Source organism: Colletotrichum graminicola (genome assembly GCF_000149035.1).
Source record: "Colletotrichum graminicola M1.001 genomic scaffold supercont1.15, whole genome shotgun sequence".
In the NCBI taxonomy this organism is placed as follows: Eukaryota; Fungi; Ascomycota; class Sordariomycetes; order Glomerellales; family Glomerellaceae; genus Colletotrichum; species Colletotrichum graminicola.
In genome coordinates this window covers 299,770-319,438 of record NW_007361019.1, presented here as the reverse complement: position 1 = coordinate 319,438, position 19,669 = coordinate 299,770, and the positions used below count along the sequence as shown (strand labels likewise).

General features: G+C 54.2%; 4 protein-coding genes across 4 annotated transcripts; 1 reads left to right on the top strand and 3 right to left on the bottom strand.

Annotated features, from left to right (window-relative positions):
• Positions 1-3,678: 3,678 nt before the first annotated feature.
• On the top strand, positions 3,679-5,787 carry GLRG_04654 (uncharacterized protein; the record flags this gene model as incomplete). Its single annotated transcript, XM_008095339.1, has 1 exon — positions 3,679-5,787. The coding sequence occupies one exon, from the start codon at positions 3,679-3,681 to the stop codon at positions 5,785-5,787; it is 2,109 nt and encodes a 702-aa protein (XP_008093530.1).
• A 5,513-nt stretch (positions 5,788-11,300) lies between these two features.
• On the bottom strand, positions 11,301-11,855 carry GLRG_04653 (uncharacterized protein; the record flags this gene model as incomplete). The annotated part of the gene is made up of 1 exon (XM_008095338.1): positions 11,301-11,855. One exon carries the CDS (start codon positions 11,853-11,855, stop codon positions 11,301-11,303), a length of 555 nt encoding a protein of 184 aa, XP_008093529.1.
• A 3,792-nt stretch (positions 11,856-15,647) lies between these two features.
• Positions 15,648-16,816, bottom strand: GLRG_04652 (uncharacterized protein; the record flags this gene model as incomplete). The annotated part of the gene is made up of 3 exons (XM_008095337.1): positions 15,648-15,701; positions 15,768-16,239; positions 16,296-16,816. 3 exons carry the CDS (start codon positions 16,814-16,816, stop codon positions 15,648-15,650), a joined length of 1,047 nt encoding a protein of 348 aa, XP_008093528.1.
• Positions 16,817-17,884: 1,068 nt separating this feature from the next.
• GLRG_04651 (uncharacterized protein) lies at positions 17,885-18,910 on the bottom strand (the record flags this gene model as incomplete). The annotated part of the gene is made up of 1 exon (XM_008095336.1): positions 17,885-18,910. The coding sequence occupies one exon, from the start codon at positions 18,908-18,910 to the stop codon at positions 17,885-17,887; it is 1,026 nt and encodes a 341-aa protein (XP_008093527.1).
• Between the last annotated feature and the right edge of the window lie 759 nt (positions 18,911-19,669).

The window sequence follows — 19,669 nt, the reverse complement described above, 5'->3', positions numbered from 1 at the left end:
CCCCCCCCCCCCCCCCCCCCCCCCCCCCATGAGCCGGCGGCGCAGCTAATGTACGGACGGCACACTGGAAGAAGAATTAGGGACGAGGAGACGGAAGACCCATTGGGGCCAGTCCTTTTCAAAGTCAAGCAAGCAAAAAAGTTGGCTGGCTCTTCTTTCCCATGTCTCCACGCTCGCCAGAGCTTCAAGAGAAACCCAAGACAGCTGTCAGCCAAGCAATCCATCGCCTCACTCATCTCATGTGTCTCATCCGTCAGCGTGTGAGGGCAGGAGTCGGGGTCGAGCTGTGTCTTGCCAATCTATGCACTCGATATCAGTTGGCGTTGATCGTGGACTGCGGTCACGACGCATGCTGGACATCGGCGCGCCCACCCACGCCCCTCCCAAAAATACACGCAACATGGGCACAGGAGGTCATGGGCGGGGCCGTAGCATAACGGAATGGTAATTAGATAGGACATGGATAGGCAAAAGTGAAGCTGGCCGCCGGCCTGCGAGCCTGCTTGTTTTGCCTGTCAATACTTACCAATAACAGGCGTCAGTGCCAATGGTTACCTTTTTATTTGATTCTTTTTACGCGAGCTACTTTGTGGTGGCTAATGTCAACGCCGACTGTCTTATATGGCAGTCGCTGTTACAGATAAAGATTACAGGTTGGACCTGTACTTACTAGGTAAGTTGGCCAACGTTAACGCGATGCCCCTCCCCACCAGAGACGAGACCACTGGTCCTTTTTTTTTCCTTTTTTTTTTCTATCTTTCTTTCTAGAAAACTTCCTCCATTGGGGTTGTTTCCGGTTTCCAAGGCTCACTGCGTCTGGCGACCATGATTGCTCGCTCTCGTGCTGTTCCTGGCAGGATCCACGGGTTTCTTCAGTCACTTACTATGCAGTTCTCGCCTTGGCCAGGCCATGGGAGCCGATGGCATATGGTAAAGTGGCAAGGCACTGCAGGTGGCAGCGTAGGTGTAGGGTGCCAAGTCGCAGGTCGACGCTCCATTCTCGTGCAGCAAGCGACTGATGGGCATGGAATGCCAATGCCGTCCCGCCTGATATGCCTGGGTGCGCGATACGGTAGGGTGCAGTGCAGTGCAGTACAGTGCAAGTACCTACTGTATATCGTGTAGTTAGTGTTTGTACAAATGTCGACGGGGCAGGGCAGGGCTCATCGAGTTCGATGACAAGGGCCGATGAGAGTGGGCAACTGATCGAGTGAGAGAGCGATGAAGGAGGGTGTCTTGTCAGGGTTTCGGCTGGTGTGTTGCCCGTGGAGTGGACCCCGGATGTGCATGGAAATGGCTCCACTTCAGGGCATATTCTCCAGTCGCGTCTTGCAAGCACCGTTCATCCAGCGCAATGGTCCCGTATACCTGTACATAGGTACTGCCTACATGCCTACACTACGTAGGTAGGTGGTCACTGCTTCCCCAAATCCTCGCTCAAATCCTTCCCTCCTCCCTCCCCTCAACCGGATTGTGGTGTACACTATCCGTAGGTCACTAGGTAGAAAATACTTGACAACCATTTGAGCAATACCCGCCGCGGGCTCTGCTTGTCTTTGGTGGTTCCTTGGCTGCACACCGTCTTGGCCGCAGCCTTCGCGAAAGCTGCTTGCTGAATGGTCATTGAGGAGCTCTGGACATTGCACACTGGCCTGGACCCAGGCTTGGCTAGACAGAGAGTGGCACAGCTGCACTGCTCGATGCCTCCCGTCCGTTGTCGCTTGCTGAGGGAGGATGCCAAGTGTTTGATTCGATTTTTTCACGATAAGCTGCGGTGGTGGGTGTTGATCAAGGGAAGTCCAAAGAATGGCGTAGTGGCTACCATGTAAGTATCGTGTACAGACAGCGACGCTGCTGTTGCTGTCGATGCTGCCGTTTTTGTTTTGCGACGCTTCACTTGCTCCTCCTGCAGACTGTCAAATGGAAGGAAAGCAAGCCGCCACCAGGATGACCCGGCCCCATAACCTAATGTACGTACTTGCCCTGGGTAGTGTACCTGCCGACCTTGGTATCTGCTTCACCATCCATCCGTACCTTCCTTACCAACCAAAAGAACGACCTACCTATTCTCTTCGCAACCAACCCGCCTGCTCGCCCATTTGTTGTTGCCTCCCCTTTCACTTCCCGTTCTTCCCCATCCCCCCCCCATGTCTCTCCCCCATCTAAACCCCTCCATCCCTTCCATCCTACCACCCAACGTCTGACAAAGTAAAAATGCTGTGGAAGGTACGAGGTACTGTGCACGCTCCTACTTACTATACCTACTCACTTCAATTTGTACTGCGTACCTGGTCGGTCTGGTCTGCCTCTCTTTGCACCTGTCCCCCGACCCCCATCCCTCCATCTCCATTATTCTTTCGCACAGGACCCTTGTCATCTCTCGCACCCTCTAGAGGCGCAAAATAGCGCTCGACTTCTCGAGCGTCTTTTTCCCACTCCTCCCACGCCCCTCTAAGCGCAGCAGCGGGGTCCTCCTTCGACCTTGTCTTCATCCAAATCGAGAAACGATCCTTTCCCCCTGGTCTCGTTCGCGACCAATTCTCCCCTGCGACGCTTCAAAACTCGCAGCCTTCCCACCTTCCAAGCCCCCAAGACAAATTCACAATGGACGCCTGAATTCCTGAATTGTTTTCATGTTTCCTTCGCTTATCTCTCTTTGCCTCTTCCTCCGACCTAAAGCACGACTAATATTCTATCCATCTTGCACCGGACGGTAACCTCATCGGCCTCATCGTCCCGTTTCACACTTCGACCCAAGTCGAGAATAGCATCAAGGACAACCCGCAAAGTCACACACCCTGCTTTCCTACATACGCTGCCGTCGACGTCTGCAGTCTCTCTTCCTCTCATCCCTACATACTCTGTGCCAATACCAAGACCAACACCCTCCTCCCACCACATCTCGAGATCCTACAGCTCACTTTCCCGGGCACCTTACACCAAGAATCACAGGCGTACCTACGCGTGCATTTACAATTCCGCATCTCCAGACACCCTACCCGGCTTCCTGTGCTGCGAAAGCTGCCAACTCAAAAGCCTGACACACTTTTGGTTCGACGCCAAGCGCTCGTTCTGGCCCCAACAGCAACACGAGAGAAAACGCCTGCAGCCACAAGCAATGGGATAAAAAAATCAAGAACTAAACTCTTGTCTTTTGCCCCCTCCCTCACATTTGGGTCCTTGGATCTTGGCCGACAAGGTCTTATCGGTCACTGCGCCAATACCAACTCCATTCACAGGCCTCGACACGGCTTATCGGCTTTCCACGCTGGTGCTTCTATACCGATAGCTAGGGACACGCTACTCCCCCTCCAGAGAATTGGAGACCCCCTCGGAAACGCCGCGGACTAATTCACACTCCAAAAACCCGACCCATATCAGCACTTGCGCCAGCACCGAGCGTTTTCTCTAGGTGGTGTGTGGCCCAATTACGTATTGTACCCATACCTGATTAGAACACCCTTCGCCGCTGCCGTCGTTGTGCCCACCGGCCAAACTCCGAAGTGACATGGCGACCGTCCTCACCAGCCTGGCGGTGCCCCAGCCCGCTTCCCTCACCCAAGGTACGCTCATCCGGTGGTCACTGCACCCCCTAGCTACACTTCCGTCATTGAGCAGCTGTTCCCAACCCGCCCTGTTTCCGTCCGCAGCATCCCTGAAGTCGTCGCTCACTAACGAATGCTAGCAATTCCAGACAAACGGCAACCCGAGCAACAAAACTCGAGTAGTCTGTCCTCGTCCCCCCGCCAGTTTCCTACCGATCTTTCTTCTCCCATCGAAGAAGTCGACGAGTCAGAGAGCGAATCGCCGAATGAACCTGTGACCCCCATCAGCAGTGGGAGACAGTCCCAGGAGTTTACCACCCGCCCCAGTCAAGACCATCACGACACCAACCTCGCTACCGAGAGCCAGACCACCCATCAAGTGCAGGCGACGCCGAAGCCTCTGTTGGTCAACACCGCACACACACCCGCGGTTCCGTCCACAAACACGTTGGCTGCGACGCCCAAGCCCGCCAACCCTCCAGCTCCAGCTGACCCTGTTGCTGACCAAGAACCGCCACTCACCCCACTGCAAAGACGGCCCACCCGAGGTTCTACAACCAGCTTTAAACGGACCATGTCCAACATCTTTCGCAGATCCAACTCGTCCATCAGGCCTGATTTCGACTTCTTGGCCCAGGCCAACGACGCTTCCGAAAGTGCAGTGATTGACTCGGCACCTGCTCAGAGCAGTAGCAGACGCTTCTCAATGAACAGGTCAAGGAACACGACGAGGTCAAACACGCCTCCGTCGCCGGGCTCTCCTGTCGACACTGTGTCAATCATGTCTTCTCAGGATGAAATGAAGAAGAAGAACAGGGCCTCGACCGGCTTCACCAGCCTCCGCGGTCGGGCTGTTAACTTCGTCGGCGCCAATGTCCCTGGACGAGAGAAGCACGCAGCCAAGAAGCCGATTCCTCTGGGAAGGAGACGCGCCAGCAGCTTCGAAGGTCGTCTTGAAAGCCGTCACCTTGCGCCTGCATTGGACAATCATTTCAAGAACCCCGTCCTGCCCATGCAAGGCTCGTCTCCCTGGGCTCAAATGCCTGATGCTGGTGTCGGTGTCAAGGCTCGTCGCATGAGCTTAAGTCTCCCCGATGATTTTCAAGTTGACGTCGCCGAGCTTCTGTCAGAGTTCGAATACCAGCACAAGCTCCTTGGCCGTCATGGCAAGCACCTTGGCAAGGGTGCCACCTCCAAGGTCACCATGATGTGCCGGAAGGGGTGCCCAAATGAGCTCTACGCAGTCAAGGAGTTCAGAGCCAGGAGAAAGAAGGAGACGGAGGACGAGTACGTCAAGAAGATCAAGTCGGAATTCAGCATCGCCAAGAGTTTGCACCATCCCAACATCGTTGAGACGGTTCGACTTTGCACTGATCACGGCCGCTGGAACCACGTTATGGAATACTGCTCGGAGGGCGACCTCTACGGGCTAATTGCCAAGCGCTATTTGACCGACCCGGCAAGACAGAGCGATCGACTCTGCTTGTTCAAGCAGCTCATCCAGGGCGTCAACTACCTCCACAGCAACGGCATTGCTCACCGCGACATCAAGCTCGAGAACCTCCTCATCACCAAGGACAGCAAGCTGAAGATCACCGATTTTGGTGTGTCAGAAGTCTTCACCGGCCATCACCCCGGCTTCCGTGAAGCTGGTGGACAATGCGGCAAGGGCATGTGCGACGAGATCCGGCTGTGCAAGCCCGGCATGTGCGGCAGCGAGCCATACACGGCGCCCGAGGTCATTCTCAAGCAAGACGAGTACGATCCTCGAGGTCTCGACGTGTGGAGCTCCGCAGTCGTGATGATTTACCTCACTTTTGGGGGCAACATCTGGAAGCGGGCTGATACCTCTCATGAGGGCTACAGGCTGCTGCTCAAGGGATGGGACAAGTGGGAGGCCAAGCATCCTGAGCCCGATGCTCGTATGACGGAAACGGATTACCCTCACTACCCGGCCTTCGACCTAATGGTCTCTCCGCCTGCACTCCGTCGTGTGCTTCTCATGATGCTCAACCCCAACCCCGCAAAGCGTGCGTCCATTTCAGATATTGCCAACCACCGCTGGGTCAAGAATATCGAATGCTGCCAGCTCGAGAGCTACGACGACCCGGCCAACCTTATCGACGCCACCAAGAAGGGTAGTGCTCAGCTTAACACTAAGAGGGTGTTCTGTCATAACCACTTGCCACTTGAGAGCCACGGCCACTCACTTGGCAAAATGCCGGGCCAAACGGGCTATTGACTAGATCCCGATATGATTATACGACTTTTTGCATGTTGCATATTCTGCATAGCCGCAGTTCTATCTTTGGGAAGTGGCTCCATAATATGAGCCACCTCACTACACAAGGCGTTCACAGAGAGGCTCAGGGAACGAGCCTTTGGAGAAAGGGATTTTACTTTTTTTGTTGGGAATGCATCCAGCACTTGACTGGGGGGTGGGGAGGAGCAGCAGGGGCTACGGCGCCACGGCCCTGCACTGCGTCACAAGAATACGCGCACATAGACGCAAGACAACATCCAGGCCGATAAAGAGGGCATATGAGATGTGCATGTTGTACATAATCAAAACTACCTTTGATGATACACGCGCACGCAAGTCCCAGAGCTAAGGGTGCGCCAAGAGAGATGAAGGAGGCGCGCTTAAGAAAAGGGCAAGACTGAGGACATTGATCTGAGAGGGCTGCCAAGACATGGGCGTGCAAGTAGAAGCACAGAGTACTTCAACCGTGTTTTATCGGATAGACAAAACCTAAGTCTTGGTTGAGGATACGTTCATGGTCTTTCAATCAAAGAATTACACTGTAATGTCTTGCGTCAATTTGCTTGCTTGTCTGCTGTGGGGAGTGGGGGGCTGCTTGTGTCTCTTTACCCATGTATGTCTATTGTTCATCGACCTTGAAAGGATTCGCCAAGAGGTCTCGACACGATGTATCTGGCTCGCCCCATGGGGGGGACACTTGAGAGAGACCTCCCCCACATTCAGAGCAGACAGGTATGTACACTCACAAGGGACATACAGACACAAACGCAAACACACCGAAGGAGGCAGGGAAAGTGAAAGTCAAGGGGGAGGGGGGCGTACACCCACCCATATGCCCAGCAACGAGGGCCGGGGCGCGTCTCTGTTTACAGTGTGTTTACTTGAAGTGACGTATACGACCTCGGATGTCCACATACGGACAACGCTCCTTCCCCTTTCCCCCGGCGGCGTCAGGTCATCTAACATGACACAAACGTCAGGCGTCGTGAAAACGGTAATGAGGGTACGGAAGAAAAGGAGGGGGGGGGGGGGGTGTTGGACGGTAATCGGCGCGAACCCATTTCTGGAAATCAACCGGCCGTTCCAGGGAAACGTTACCGCGAGCGAGCGAGCATGGTGTGCATGCATATGGTGTGCATGCGACCCAATCAGCCGGAGCTGACGGGCCCAATGAAGCTCGCATTTCCCCGCCTTTTCTTTTCTTTTTCTTCTCCTTTTTTTTTCTTGCTTTTTTCCCGGGTGGTGGTGGGAGTGTCCTGCGCGTGTGTTCTGGGCTCGCTTCCGTGCCCCGTCATCTTTTGGTACATTGGAAAAAGCCTGCTCTAGGGGGGTTCAGTCGAAGGCTTGACCACCTTGGCAACAGCATTGTTTTGTGTATGTGTGTATGTGTGTGTGTGTGTGTGTGTACTGCTATGAAGGAAGGGTTTTGGATGGCGATGGGTGGAGGTGGTGGTGAGGATAGAGCGATATTCAGCCAGCCAGCAAGCAAACAAGCCAACACGCACCAGCCGGCAAAAGCCCGTCAGCCCAGCCCTGTGCGCATCTGACGTCTCATTCTTCCGAGTCTCCCGAAGCGATTCGACCCGGCGTCTTCCGCTTGATTCTCTCGTCGGTTCGGTTCTCCGTATTGAGGAGGGTGCAACGCACGCCCCCCTCCTCCGTCCTGGTTTGCGTCTCTTCCTTGGCCCGTCGCCCCTTCACCGAGTCTCTGATTAGTTGAACGAGTAACTGTTGCTGGTGCGGTTGCAGCAGCAGCAACAACAGCAGCAGCAGTGGCATGTGGCATGTGGCGTGTGGCATGTGGTGTGCTTTGTTTATGGTGGCCTCCAGCGGGACCGCGCTGCTCGCGACCGGTGAGGAAGAAGGCCCTGCGCGGTCCTGCCTGGGCTGGAGGGTCGGTTTGATGCAGGAAACGGTGAATACAGCAGCCATGGAGCTGGCTCCCCCTTGCCAGTTGATGCGATGAGAACGGCAAGAGGAGCTAAGGTCGCCTTAGCTGTTAGCCCAAGCGACTCCCCCCCCCCCCCCCCCTTTTCTTTCACCTCGCGCCGTTCACCCACCTAAGCGATCAGCTAGCTGTAGAGTCTGATGGGAGTGCATGTGCAAAGTATCTTTTCGATCGAACCGAAACGACTTTTGATTGTTTTGGTGGACCGCAGGTGATGGTGGGGAGAGGTCTTGACAACGGGCATTCCCTCTTGCCATGGATCGCGAAGGAGCGGCGGTGTGGACCACTGCGCGTGTGAGTCGCCAGGAGATGCACAAGTCCGCGGTGGCGCCGGAGGGGGGGTCAGAGGCACGAACGTTCGTTTCGGGTAGGCGAGTGCTTTCATAACCGCGAGTGCGGTCCCGATCCCCGAGCCAAGCCGGCCCTCCCCCCTCTCTCGTGGCGTGGCCTCGGGAAATCCGATTCTGTCATTATTCACCGACGAAGACGGGTACGTCGAGGCCTGGTTTCATCATAACCCGATTCGGATCACCACGACGACCACGGCCGCGAGGAGGGACTAGCGAATTGAAATTGGCAAATCTGAAGTTGCGAGCCGGGCGTCGGGCGGGTGGTGTGGCTGCAGAGTTCGCATCGTCATTGCATCGGACCGAAAACGGCCAGTCTTGACCGGCTCCGAGGCGCCGGAGCGGTTTGGAGGCTCGATGACGGGCGAAATTGACATTGAGTCAAGCATTTGCCAAGACGACGGTGGGAACGGCTAGATCGGCAACTGGCAGAGGAGGGGAGCATGCCAGCTAATTGACATGCGGCTTGCCTCCTCGCTGGGTCCTCCGCATGCGCCATCTAGTCGGTCAGACATACAATTCGTTGTTGTCTCTGTCTCTCCCCGCTCTCTCCTGGGGGTGTATAAAAGATGCGACGCCGGTCGGTGCTCGATAGGCGTTGCGTTAGGGTGGGCTCTAGTCTGTGGCACTGATGCCGCGTGATGGCGTGCTTGGCTGGTCTCGTTGGCTTGGGATAAGACTCGAGACGCGTGGCCCTTGACTAATCTTGAAGAAGAGCGTCAGTGGGAAGGGGGGAGGGAAGAGTCGAAGCATTCCGTGGGGGAAATGAGTAAAAGTATTGGGTACTTGGGCTGGATTCGGGGGGATTGGTACATGGCACGGCTCCGTGGGACGAACCGAATGCAAGCTAGTGTCAGCCCCCCTGGGATGCTGTGTGATAGAGCCAGCATCATGTAGGGTAGATAAAGGTATCCGTATGGTTGCGGGAATACAATGGGTCTGTGACGGCTGGCATACGTAGTATGGGCGAGCGACGGCCTCGGTGTCCGACAAGGGTAAGCCGTGCCGTCGACTATGGCGGCTGTAGTCGAAGTCGCCCAATGACACAGAGCAGACGCCGTTCCCGCGCTGTCTGTCTGAAGGAGCACGGCCGGCTTCTACCCCACAAGCCGCCGCCATATGCTGTGTTCCTTGGTGGCGGCGGAGCTGATGCATGCCGGCGTCCGGGGTCGGCTTGCTGGGCAGGGGTTTGTGTGCCATATCGGCATTTATCTGGCTGTCGTTCTCCTCGTTGGCGAGACCTCGTGCTGTGTACCCAGACGGCGATCAGCACGGCCCGGGCGTGAAGCAAGCCTCGTCAACGTCCTCTTGACTTGCGCCGATATTCGACGACCCTCACGCGGGAGGCCACGCCAGCCAGCTCAGAGGTTCCACATAACGTCACAAGGCAACCAAAGAAATGTATTGCTTGTGACGGGAACACGTAGATTACCTGTGGAAAGCATAGGGCACGCCATTCCAAGAACCTTTGAGGCGCATGTCTGCACATCTTGTCAGTGGCGACATTGAGAGCCACGAGACATACCGAAGCAGGCCCCATTCAGACCTAATACCACCATCATGAGGCTCGGTGTCTACATAACAGGTTTCGAGCCTCGGTTGTTTCAATATATATTTTACACGTAAGCCTTCCTGGCTCGGGTACGCGAGTGAGGGTCTGCTGATGAAAAAAAAAAAAAACCGAGGGGTATTTACAGTCTGTAGACATTGATTGGTATGTGTTCCACGTTGCTGTACGGATATCTCGGCAGATGCCAGGCTTTGATGTCAAACGTATGGCAAATAACGTTATGGAATATGTTTCTCATTCACGTGAATTGAAGGGTAATAATCAAGCAGGAGATACTGCTATTGGCAGAGACTTTGGTACGGCAATAGCGACTGGCTACGCCCTGGTCCGAGCGATAGCTATCTCCAGAGGGACTGCTTTTATGGAGTTATCCCTTTTTGACTAGTTGTGGGAAATAACCGTGATATCAGGAGCAGCAAAGAGACAAATTTGTATGTACGTGTTACTCAATGGCAATACATGAATCATTGAGATATGTCATAGGCTTTCTCAACGCCAACTTTCCGGTGACAATCTCCTCGATATGAGTCTGATTGACAAAGGCAAGCCGACCAGATTTTTGGAAATCAAAGAAACATCCTTTCACTTTATCAACGTTATCCATATGTTTCAGTTGAACACAACACAACAAGTTCAAAAAACTGCTCCTCATTCCACACTTGTGATAGAAAATAACTTAGTCTCTCATTGTCTTTCTCGCCACAGTATGCGAGAGTAATATCAGTCCCGATATTGCGAGGCACACGAGCCTCAGAGTCAGCGACTTGCTATATCATATTGAAATAGGCTACATGACCAACCTGGAGGAAGGCATTTCCATCCATCATAACAGTCCGTGTGGACTAGCGAGGCTGCTTGGGGGCCCGGTTTGACACTGGGCTCCCGAGGAAACGATACGTCAACTTCTATAAAGACAAGTACTTGATGAGCTTGTGAAGACATGATTTCTCAGCGCGAGATGCGGAAAAAATAATGCGAACGACAGCGTGGTATTCATTTACGCTTACTAGCTGCTTGTAGTTTTCTAATCAATCTACGAGACAACACTTGACTATGATTCACGTTACCTTCAGGACTACAACCAACTATAATAACGATCGACCTCGAGTACCTGTTTAAGAAATAATATCCCAAAACAACACTACTGTTGGATACATGAGCATTGTAGCTCGTTATGCTGGCACGAAATTCAAACCAACTGCTGTTCACACCATGGGCTTCCCAACATCGTTATGGTAGCCATCACATGAGTATTGAAAATTAAAGATCCGCGACAACAACACTCTGCCAACAACCTTGATAATTGTAATCCCCTGTGATCACCCGGATTTTTTCATTATGAAAATCGCCATCGCTACTTATCCGCAGGCAAAGTGCTTTCTGCGGCCATGCTGGCCTTCTTCGCACGCCTTTTCTTCTTACAACTCTTCATACAACACCAAATGCACGATGCTATCGTGAGGCGTGACACGATTCCACAACCGTTGGTTACGAGTAAGTCTGCGTGGACAGCGGAGCTGGTGATGTTGACGCATTTCCAGTATAGAGCCGGATTTGTGGGCAGAACAGCAATGGACTGAATGCTGTAGGGGAACGTCGAAGTGGGTGGGCTCGGCGTGCTGAGCCACTAACCGATGTTGAAGTTTTTCCTCCTCTGCCAAGAGCCTATAGAAGATTCGGCCACGTCCTTTGTGTCTTCCCTGTCGGGCCAGGCATACGTGCATTCGATGACGTCCCTGCGGTAAATGCTGTCCTCTGTCGAGATGCATTTAGCATCCGGAATGTTTTTCATATGGGCCGTGTCCAAGATTATGAGTACGCAGCCCTTGCGGTTGTTACTGCTCATCAGCTTATCAGTTGTATAGTGTTGGATCGTTCTGTCGAGCTTTCCGCAGCGGTTCCTGATCTCGATCAGTTTGTCAAAGAACTCGTTCTTGATGGTCTCATCCCAATAAACGGGGCCCTTGCTTGGCACGTTGCGCACACCGACCTTGCGGCGCTTGATGTAAACCTTGATCGAGTTCATACAGTTGCCGGGGCCGTGGGACAGCGAGGTAATGAAGCCAAAAAAAAAATCGCTACCCGTGATAACAAGGGTGACGGGGACCTCTTGCTCTGGAACCTTGTACTCGCGCTTCGGGTAGGGATCCGGGATGTGAGTCGTGACACGAACAACAAACATCTTGCCAGTATTCCCGAAATCGTAGCAGACCTCTCCGTTGTCGTCAATAGGATTCGCATTACCACTCTCGGTGTAGTGCGCAACATCCTGTCATGCCCTGCCAGTAGGGAAGTCGCCCCAGTTGAACTCGTCCATCTGGTAAGAGAGTTGTCCTTGTTTATCACGTATTTCTGTATAGTGGCCGCTACACATCGTGGTCTCCTTGCCTGACTTCGTATCTTGCCAACCGATTACCTCATCCTACGTTGTGAAGAGAAGCCGGAGAGGTGACTCCCATGTGATGGTTCCTCCCTTCTGCACCTCCATCAACAATGGTAGCTACGATGTCAGGAGCAGCAAGACCAGCTGCCTCTCCTTCCCCCGCCATCGCTTCCTGCCTGCCACCTCATGCCAACGGTTGCCGTAACCCAAGGCTTCGTGGTTGAGTGGTTTCCTCGGATGAAATCAGTTCATTTTGAAGGATTCAGTGCGATTCCTTCATGGAGAATGGCCATGTCTCCATTTTGTCGACCGACGTGTAGCTGGCACTGGTTGCACCTTGACAGCCCCGACGGTGGAAAACTTTACTACAAAGAAAACATATAAGAAAAGCAACTCCCCTGCTCAGAGGGGTCGAGCCCTCCGTTTCTATACGTCAAGTGTTTTTAGCACTTAGCAGCTAAGTTGCTTTCTCGCTCAGGTTCTGTATGCAACCCTTGTATATTCATTATTGAGTGATGATGTTTGACACATGTTGGAGTAATACAGGTACATTTCCGTCTGCATGGGAGGCAGGCGATGCTGCCAGATGTGGCCGAGGGAAGAACGGGGGACTCGTACCTGCCCCTACAAGCCAGGAGCCGTGACTCACGAAGGAAGGAAGGAAGGAAGGAGGCACTCAGTCATCTTGTACACACAGACGGGAACAATAATGACGGAACAGATTCCCCCATGCTTCACGGAGGAGTCATAAGACTCCCTAGATTCTATCTCTGAGTTCTCAGGCAGCCTTTGCTTTCTTCATGTCTCTTGTGTTGAGACTGTATATAATATCTTCGATGCACTCTATGACTCCCTTGTTCCCCCTGAGCCTGCGGTGCCACCAGACTTTGATTCCGAAGCTAGCTAAATTATTACGAGCACTTGATCATTGTAATGTTTTACTGGAGTGAAGAAGCTGTTGCTCGATCCTAAAGACCACTGAGTCGCGTAGGTGACGCCTCTTGCAAGCCTTGATGAGTAACGTACTTTTGGTGCTCCACCTTGAAGATGTAAAGGACTGTTGCTACAAGCAAGAAAGTAAGGCGATCCAAATCAAACCGATTTAGGGGCTTGTCCATATTCCGTTCAACTAGGCAAACAGGAGCTTGTTAACCTTTAAATTACAGCCTCGTCCCAGTGCCAATTGCCACTCATGAAAGAAAATGAAAACGTAGCTTGCCAAAAGGGCACCATTTTCCTTCCCAAGTCAGCGGGGATCCTGTTCTTCTAGACAAGCCCCCCCCCCCCCCCCCTCTCTCTCTCTGTGGGTATGTATGTCTCAACAACGCACTACTAGCAACCATGTGCTCTTCCCCCGAAGAGAACGAGGCTAATTTTAAGGTCTATTTCTCTCATATATCTAAACATAACCACCGTATTGTCGAATTTTATGGTATGTCTTGTCTATTACATACTAGAAATAGTCCCAACCTATCCCTTAGCTTCTTTAGTTGCCAACGCAGTACCAGAAGACGGCGACTTTGAGGACGGATAGGAAATAAACAAGCTGCGTATTGAGACCTTACATCCTATATTTGACTTAAATCTCTCAACGCTAGTCTTAACACCGCATGAGATCCTTGTACGCTGGGATGAGCTTGAGCTTTGTTCTGTATATGACTTGGAGGATACAGGTGCTGAGAAGCCTTCTGAAGAAGAGGCAACTACTCGCGAGGAGTAGTTGTTTCTGGTAGAGAAGACTTTGAAGGGATCATGTCTTCACGAGGTGCGGGAGAGTATCATGTTCCCTGAGGAATTCCGCACCTTAGCAAGATACGTCAACCCCCTCACTGGGCCAGGCTTAACAGAGCTAAAGTCAAGGTGCCTGGCCTCTTTTGAGGTTGGACGGTATGCTCCTCCCTATGCTAAGGAGGGCGTTACTGAGATAGTGAAGACTCCTGAGTGGCTGAGCAAGCATGTAAGTGGTGGGTGGGAGTGTGCTGCTGGATGGGATACAGGGAATGGTTTCCGCCACTCGTTTTTATGTTGTTGCCATACCTACACAGGAACCCGAGGGCATGAGCATCTATACCACGCCGCTAATGTGGGCAATGCGAAGCAATGCGATAGATATCTTTGAGCTAGTCAGGGCGCATCTGGAATCAACCACTAGTGATGGAGGCAGCTAGCTAGTGGATTAAATGAATGTAATACCGGAGTCCCGGTGAAAGAAGCATATGCCCATAGCATTTCGAAAGAAAATGACATTCAAACCCGGAATTACGCACATGATCTAAACCGCCAAGGCGGCAGTAACAGCAACACATGGAAGTGCAAATCTATCTACATCCTCTGGAACTTCTGTAGACCATGTAACCATATAAGATAACCATGCTCTGCTCTTTTGCTGCGCGGTAATCCTAGGTGCGAGGTCGGATCACTCACCGGCTTAGTTACATCCTCCCGCAAGGGTAGTGAGTTGTACTTGGCGAAAGCATGAGCGACGTTGGCGATCAGCCGTAACCAGGAGATCAAGACAACGCCGACATCGATCATCAGAGAGTGTCTTGTACGTCTGTCTCGGTATCACTGCGATGGTGAGGCTAGACGAGGCGAGCCAAGGTTGCCGCTGACATGAAAGCCGTCGGGTTGAAATAGTAACTAGCTCTCTGCCATCTTCGCAGACGCCGGCCGTCCGGAGGACCGCAAGTACTTCTCCTGGGCGCGCAACTAGCGCCACGAGGGATTCCGGATCGGGGCCCAGGCGAAACAACGCGAGCAAACGCGCCCCGGTGTCAGCTGGACGAGCCCCCCCCCCCCCCCCCCCCCCCCCATTAACGAACCTCGAGGAGTCGGGCGGGGAACCAGGCGCAGGCTTGCCGCCTCGTCAACGGGCCTGCCAACGCCGCGCCGGGACGCGACTACAGCGCCTGGAAGAGGACGCAATGGCGACCTTGCGTGTGCAACATCCGGGATAGGGGATCCGCCGGCAACGGACCTTAGGCAACCTCGACGGGCACTGGCCGCGAGTACAGCCTTGGCCAGGAAGCGGGTGAAGACCGTCTTCGCTATCGCGCCGGCTGTGTAGTCTGACGACACCGGCTCGGGGAACGGATGCCTACATGACTTGACATTGGATGAAACCCAGCCGGCTGCGCCTGACGCGGTTTGTAGGAACCGGTCCTACATTAAACGCGTGCAACGCCCACACGACGCATCACCGTCAGCCTATAACCAAGTTACAAATGCTCATGTCACCCGTATTCTGCCACCAGTTCGTCACGTTGCCACAAAATCACCGTGGATAGGTATGGCACACAGCCTGTCTCCACATCCGCCACGTGCAAGAAAGATATTACAAGTAAAACAGTTTTAAGGGTAACAATAGCGGAATGATCCCGCCTTGACTTTGAAGTCTACTGAGTTCTTCCATCGCCGTTCGAAGCCAGTCCCGTGAATCTAACCCACACTCCCCCCGGTAATCCAATAAAATAAGGAACCCATGCCTCGCCCGTTGTTCAAGCCCGTTAGATTCGTAACAAAAGAAAGAGATAGAGAGAGAAATGTGACAAGAACCCCGGTCGCCATGTTCATGGGAAGAAGAGTAGTCATTCATACACCCATCGTAAAGTCGTGCTCGATGCCGGGAGTCACGCTGGCCATGAACTGCAGACTGTAAGCAACTTTTCGTTCACGGACGACAGCTAGTCAGAAAAAAGAAAGGCACGTTACCTTTAGGAAAACGACGAGATACTGGTCCACCCGGATCGCGACCTCCTGCTCCTCGACTTCGCTCTGCTCCACCTCCTCCCACTCGTCGTTCTTATCGGCGGCGGCCTGGGCGTCGCGCACATCGAGCCGGCCCAGCTCGTCGACGAGGCCCTCCATCCCCTGGTCCCCGCCGACAGCGCGACCTGCGCGCAGCTTCTCGCGACGGATGCGCAGGGCAGCGTCGGCGCGGTCGAGCAGCGTCTTCATGACGGACGCATGCTTGCACGGGTGCACGCTCGCCATCTTGATGTTGTTGGCGAAAAAGGGGAAGTCCTCAAGCGTCACCGTCTTATCCTTGTAGTCGCCCACAATGTCATCCATCATGGCGTGCGGCGGCAGCGGCTGGTTGTTGGGCGAGTAGCCTGAGAGATAGAGGCGAGGCGTGCGGTAGTAGGTCGAGTACATGATGTACAGAGTGTATGTCCGGCGGCCGCTACGTAGCCAGGGGTCAGCATCGCATCTCAGTTCCAGTTGGCGGGCTTGGCGCACCTGTTCTTGCCGCTGTCTCCGGCGTCGCGGATGATGGCCTCGTCATCGTCCTCGTCCTCCATATCCGGAATCTCGTCATCATCCACAACCTCCCTGTCCCCGACATTTCCCGAATCGTCCACCGTCCGAACCTCCCTCACCTTCAATGGCTGCGAGCTTGCCAGCCCGCCGGTGCGCAGCCAACCGTCCTCGTCGTCATCGCCGCCGCCCGCGGAGCTCTTTCCGCCTTCTACGACGGCCTCCTCGTGGCCCGCGTCACCGGCGAAGTCGTCGTCGAGCCGGCGATTGCAGGGGACGTTGCGCGTTACGAGGAACTGCTTCCCGGCAGGCAGGTGGCTGACACGGCGACTGTCAGAGTCGGCATCGCCCCAGGACCAGGTGGGGAACTTGTAGACGAGGTAGTCGCCGGCGGCGATGAACTCTTCGGGGGTGATTTGGCCCGTTTGGCGGAAGGTCGACTTGTGCGAGACCGGGGTGTATCGGTCGCGAAGGGTGTTCACGGTGGAGTAGAGGAGGTTCATGACTGGTTGTAAAGCGGACCGAGTGGAAGAAGCTAGGGATGTTCCAAGTCGGTGTAGTTGTTGTATAAGATCCTAAGCTGCTGGAGGTCTGTCTGTATAGGTAGGTAGGTAGGTAGGTATTGGTGCTTCGTGGTGATGCGCGTGTACCTAGTTGAAAGGAAGAGTATTTGTTGCTAAGTGGAAAGGAGAAAGTTCGCTCATCCGCCGACGCTTTGAATGATGTAGTCCGCAAAGGTTCCCGCCTGATGTCAATGAGTGGGAGTTGAGCTGTGGCAGCTGTTCCGGACGATCACATGGATGGCGGGGTTGTCTCACGATTGGACAGGGAACATGGTGGCAGGGGGGTTGCCGCCTAGAGATTGAGAGGCTGCTTATCTTATCGGTGCCGTTGGAGGCACCAGAGTGACGGAATCTATCCGTACTGTACCTAGGAGGAAGCAGGCACGCCGCACTACGCCGTCGGGACCGTGCACCCTTCGCAACGTCCTCAGACGCTCTTCCACCGCGTCCTTCTCCCCTTACTAACGTTGTCTCACCCACTGAGTTATTGAGGACACGGGATGAAGAACTATAACCAGCACTGTCTTTCTGCATGTACAGGCTACGGTATATGGATTCCAGATCATTCCTGTAACGATCGTCGTGAGTGGGGGATATGGACTGGTCTGCCTGCACTTTGCGAGCAGGACATCGTCGCCTCATTCGCTGCGCGTCTCGGACCCAGACACCATGCGACCTTGGAGCGACTCGACGACGGTAGCACGCCTCGGTTCTGGGATCGTTAGGTCAACGGTAAAGGGGACGGCATCATCAGTCCATCTCACTCCTTGCTGGTTGGGCATGCTTCCGGACGAAACGAGGGACTGCGCAAAGACAGGACGGTCCTGTATGCCGTGATAACAATACGAGAACCTCGCGAAATGGTTTGGTCGCTTGAAAAAAACAGTGAGACCAGACATTCGACATAGAACTCATATGCTCTCGTTGTATACCCAGGGCAGTATTGTGTTCAAGCCTCGAAGGGTAGAGGTTCATTGGTATCTCTTTTTCATATCAACCGTCCTCCGGCTATTCCTCCTCCTCATCGCTCACCTCCTCCCCTGCTTCTATTGCCTCCTGCCGCCTCTTGGCCGCGCGTTCCCTCTTCCGCTCTAGCAACTTCTTCAACCGCGACGCCGAGTTGAAGACGCCGTTGGTGCCCGAGCCGCACGCGGCGCACGTCGGGTCCCTCCTGTACCTCTTGAGCGCGCAAGGCTCGCAGAAGTAGTGCCCGCACCTCGTGATGATGGGCGCCTTGTAGGGCTCCTTGCAGATGATGCACGCAAAGGGTATGTTCTCCAGCATGGCCTCCTCCTCGGCGTCGTCGTCATCGTCGTCGGCCTTAGCCCCCCGGTCCGCGCTGGCGACCACGGTGCCGCCAATGTTCTTTTTCCCCTTGGTGACGCTCTCCCACTCCTTGTCGAGCTGCCACCCGTGCTTGTAGTCCTCTCGCGCGTGGAGGTACTTGCAGTTGTCGCCAAAACCGCAGAAGCCCGTCTGCTTGTAATCCTTGCAGACGTCTGGCGCGAAGTCGGTGACGGTGATGGTCCTGATGTTCGTGGGCGCCTTGATGGGCCCGACGGTCCTGTTTGGCGCGTCCGGGTTCTTGGTGATGAAGGATGTCTGGTTCGCGAGGCCCTTGTAAGTACCGTCGGGGGCCTGTGACCCCTTCGGTGCGGCCCGCGTAGTACCTAGCAGGTTCTTGGAAGAAAGCGCGTCCTTGCCGTCCTCGTCGTACCAATTGCTGTGTTTTGTGGCATCGTTGGAGTCCGTTATGGGCACGCTGCGATCAGCGGTGTATACTGTGGCGGAGAGATCTTTATTTGATGTGGCGTGGTCCCTGGAGGATGCTGTGATGGCTCCCGCGTTCTTCTTGCGCCTCTTGACGCGCTGGCCTGCTTCGTCCTCGGAGGAGGAGTAGTCGGAGTCGGAGTCGCTGTTAGCAGGTGGTGGTGTCGCGGGCCTCTTGCGGATGTTGGCCTTGCCCTTTGCGCCTCGCCGCTTGAAGACGGCGACGGGGGCGGCGTCGGCTTCAGGTACCGCGCTGTCGGCCATTACTGATGATAGATGCAGTACTTTTCTCAAAATCGCGTGGTTTGATGCAAGGCAAGGAGGGTGGGATTGCTTCCAAAGTTGTTTTGGGTTATCCTTGGACAATAAGACGCCTTTGGCTTCTTCGATGGCGATCGCAAATCAAATTGTCGGGAGCCAAGAATGGCTTCTAGAATGACGAAGACCCAGCCACAGAGATGACAAAGCGAGAGTGGCTTGAAGGAGTCAGGGAGAGGAGGCCCGCCCACAGCGGAGGGGGAAAACCAATCATGTGATGAGTGGGGCTGTTATTCGCTCGCAGCCAAGTCAGCTGCCAACTGAAGAAAGGAAAGGGAAAATCGGGAGGCTGGAAGACAAGGATTTGATTGGACAGAAATAGGCCTCGGTGGGGGGGCCGTGAGGAGAGGAACGCCTTACAGGGATGAGCTTCCCAGATGGGCTAGAGTTAGCTGGCGGTGGGCCAAGGCTAAGATTGGCCAAAGTTATGCGGCCGGACAAGCAAGTTAGGCGATGCGGCATGGATTATTTGGCGGGGAGTCGGATCACAAACGAGCGAGGATGAATGGACGGGGGGTGCCTCGATTGTTATTGCGACTCAATGCGATTCCACGGGCTGAAGGTTATCCTGCGTATGTCATGACTCTAATTGCGCGCGCATGAGCCTTCAGGCATGCTGGGTCGCGCCTCGGGGGATCATGGGGAGAAGGAGAGGGAGAGGGGGAGAGAGAGAGAGAGAGAGAGAGAGAGAGAGAGAGAGAGAGA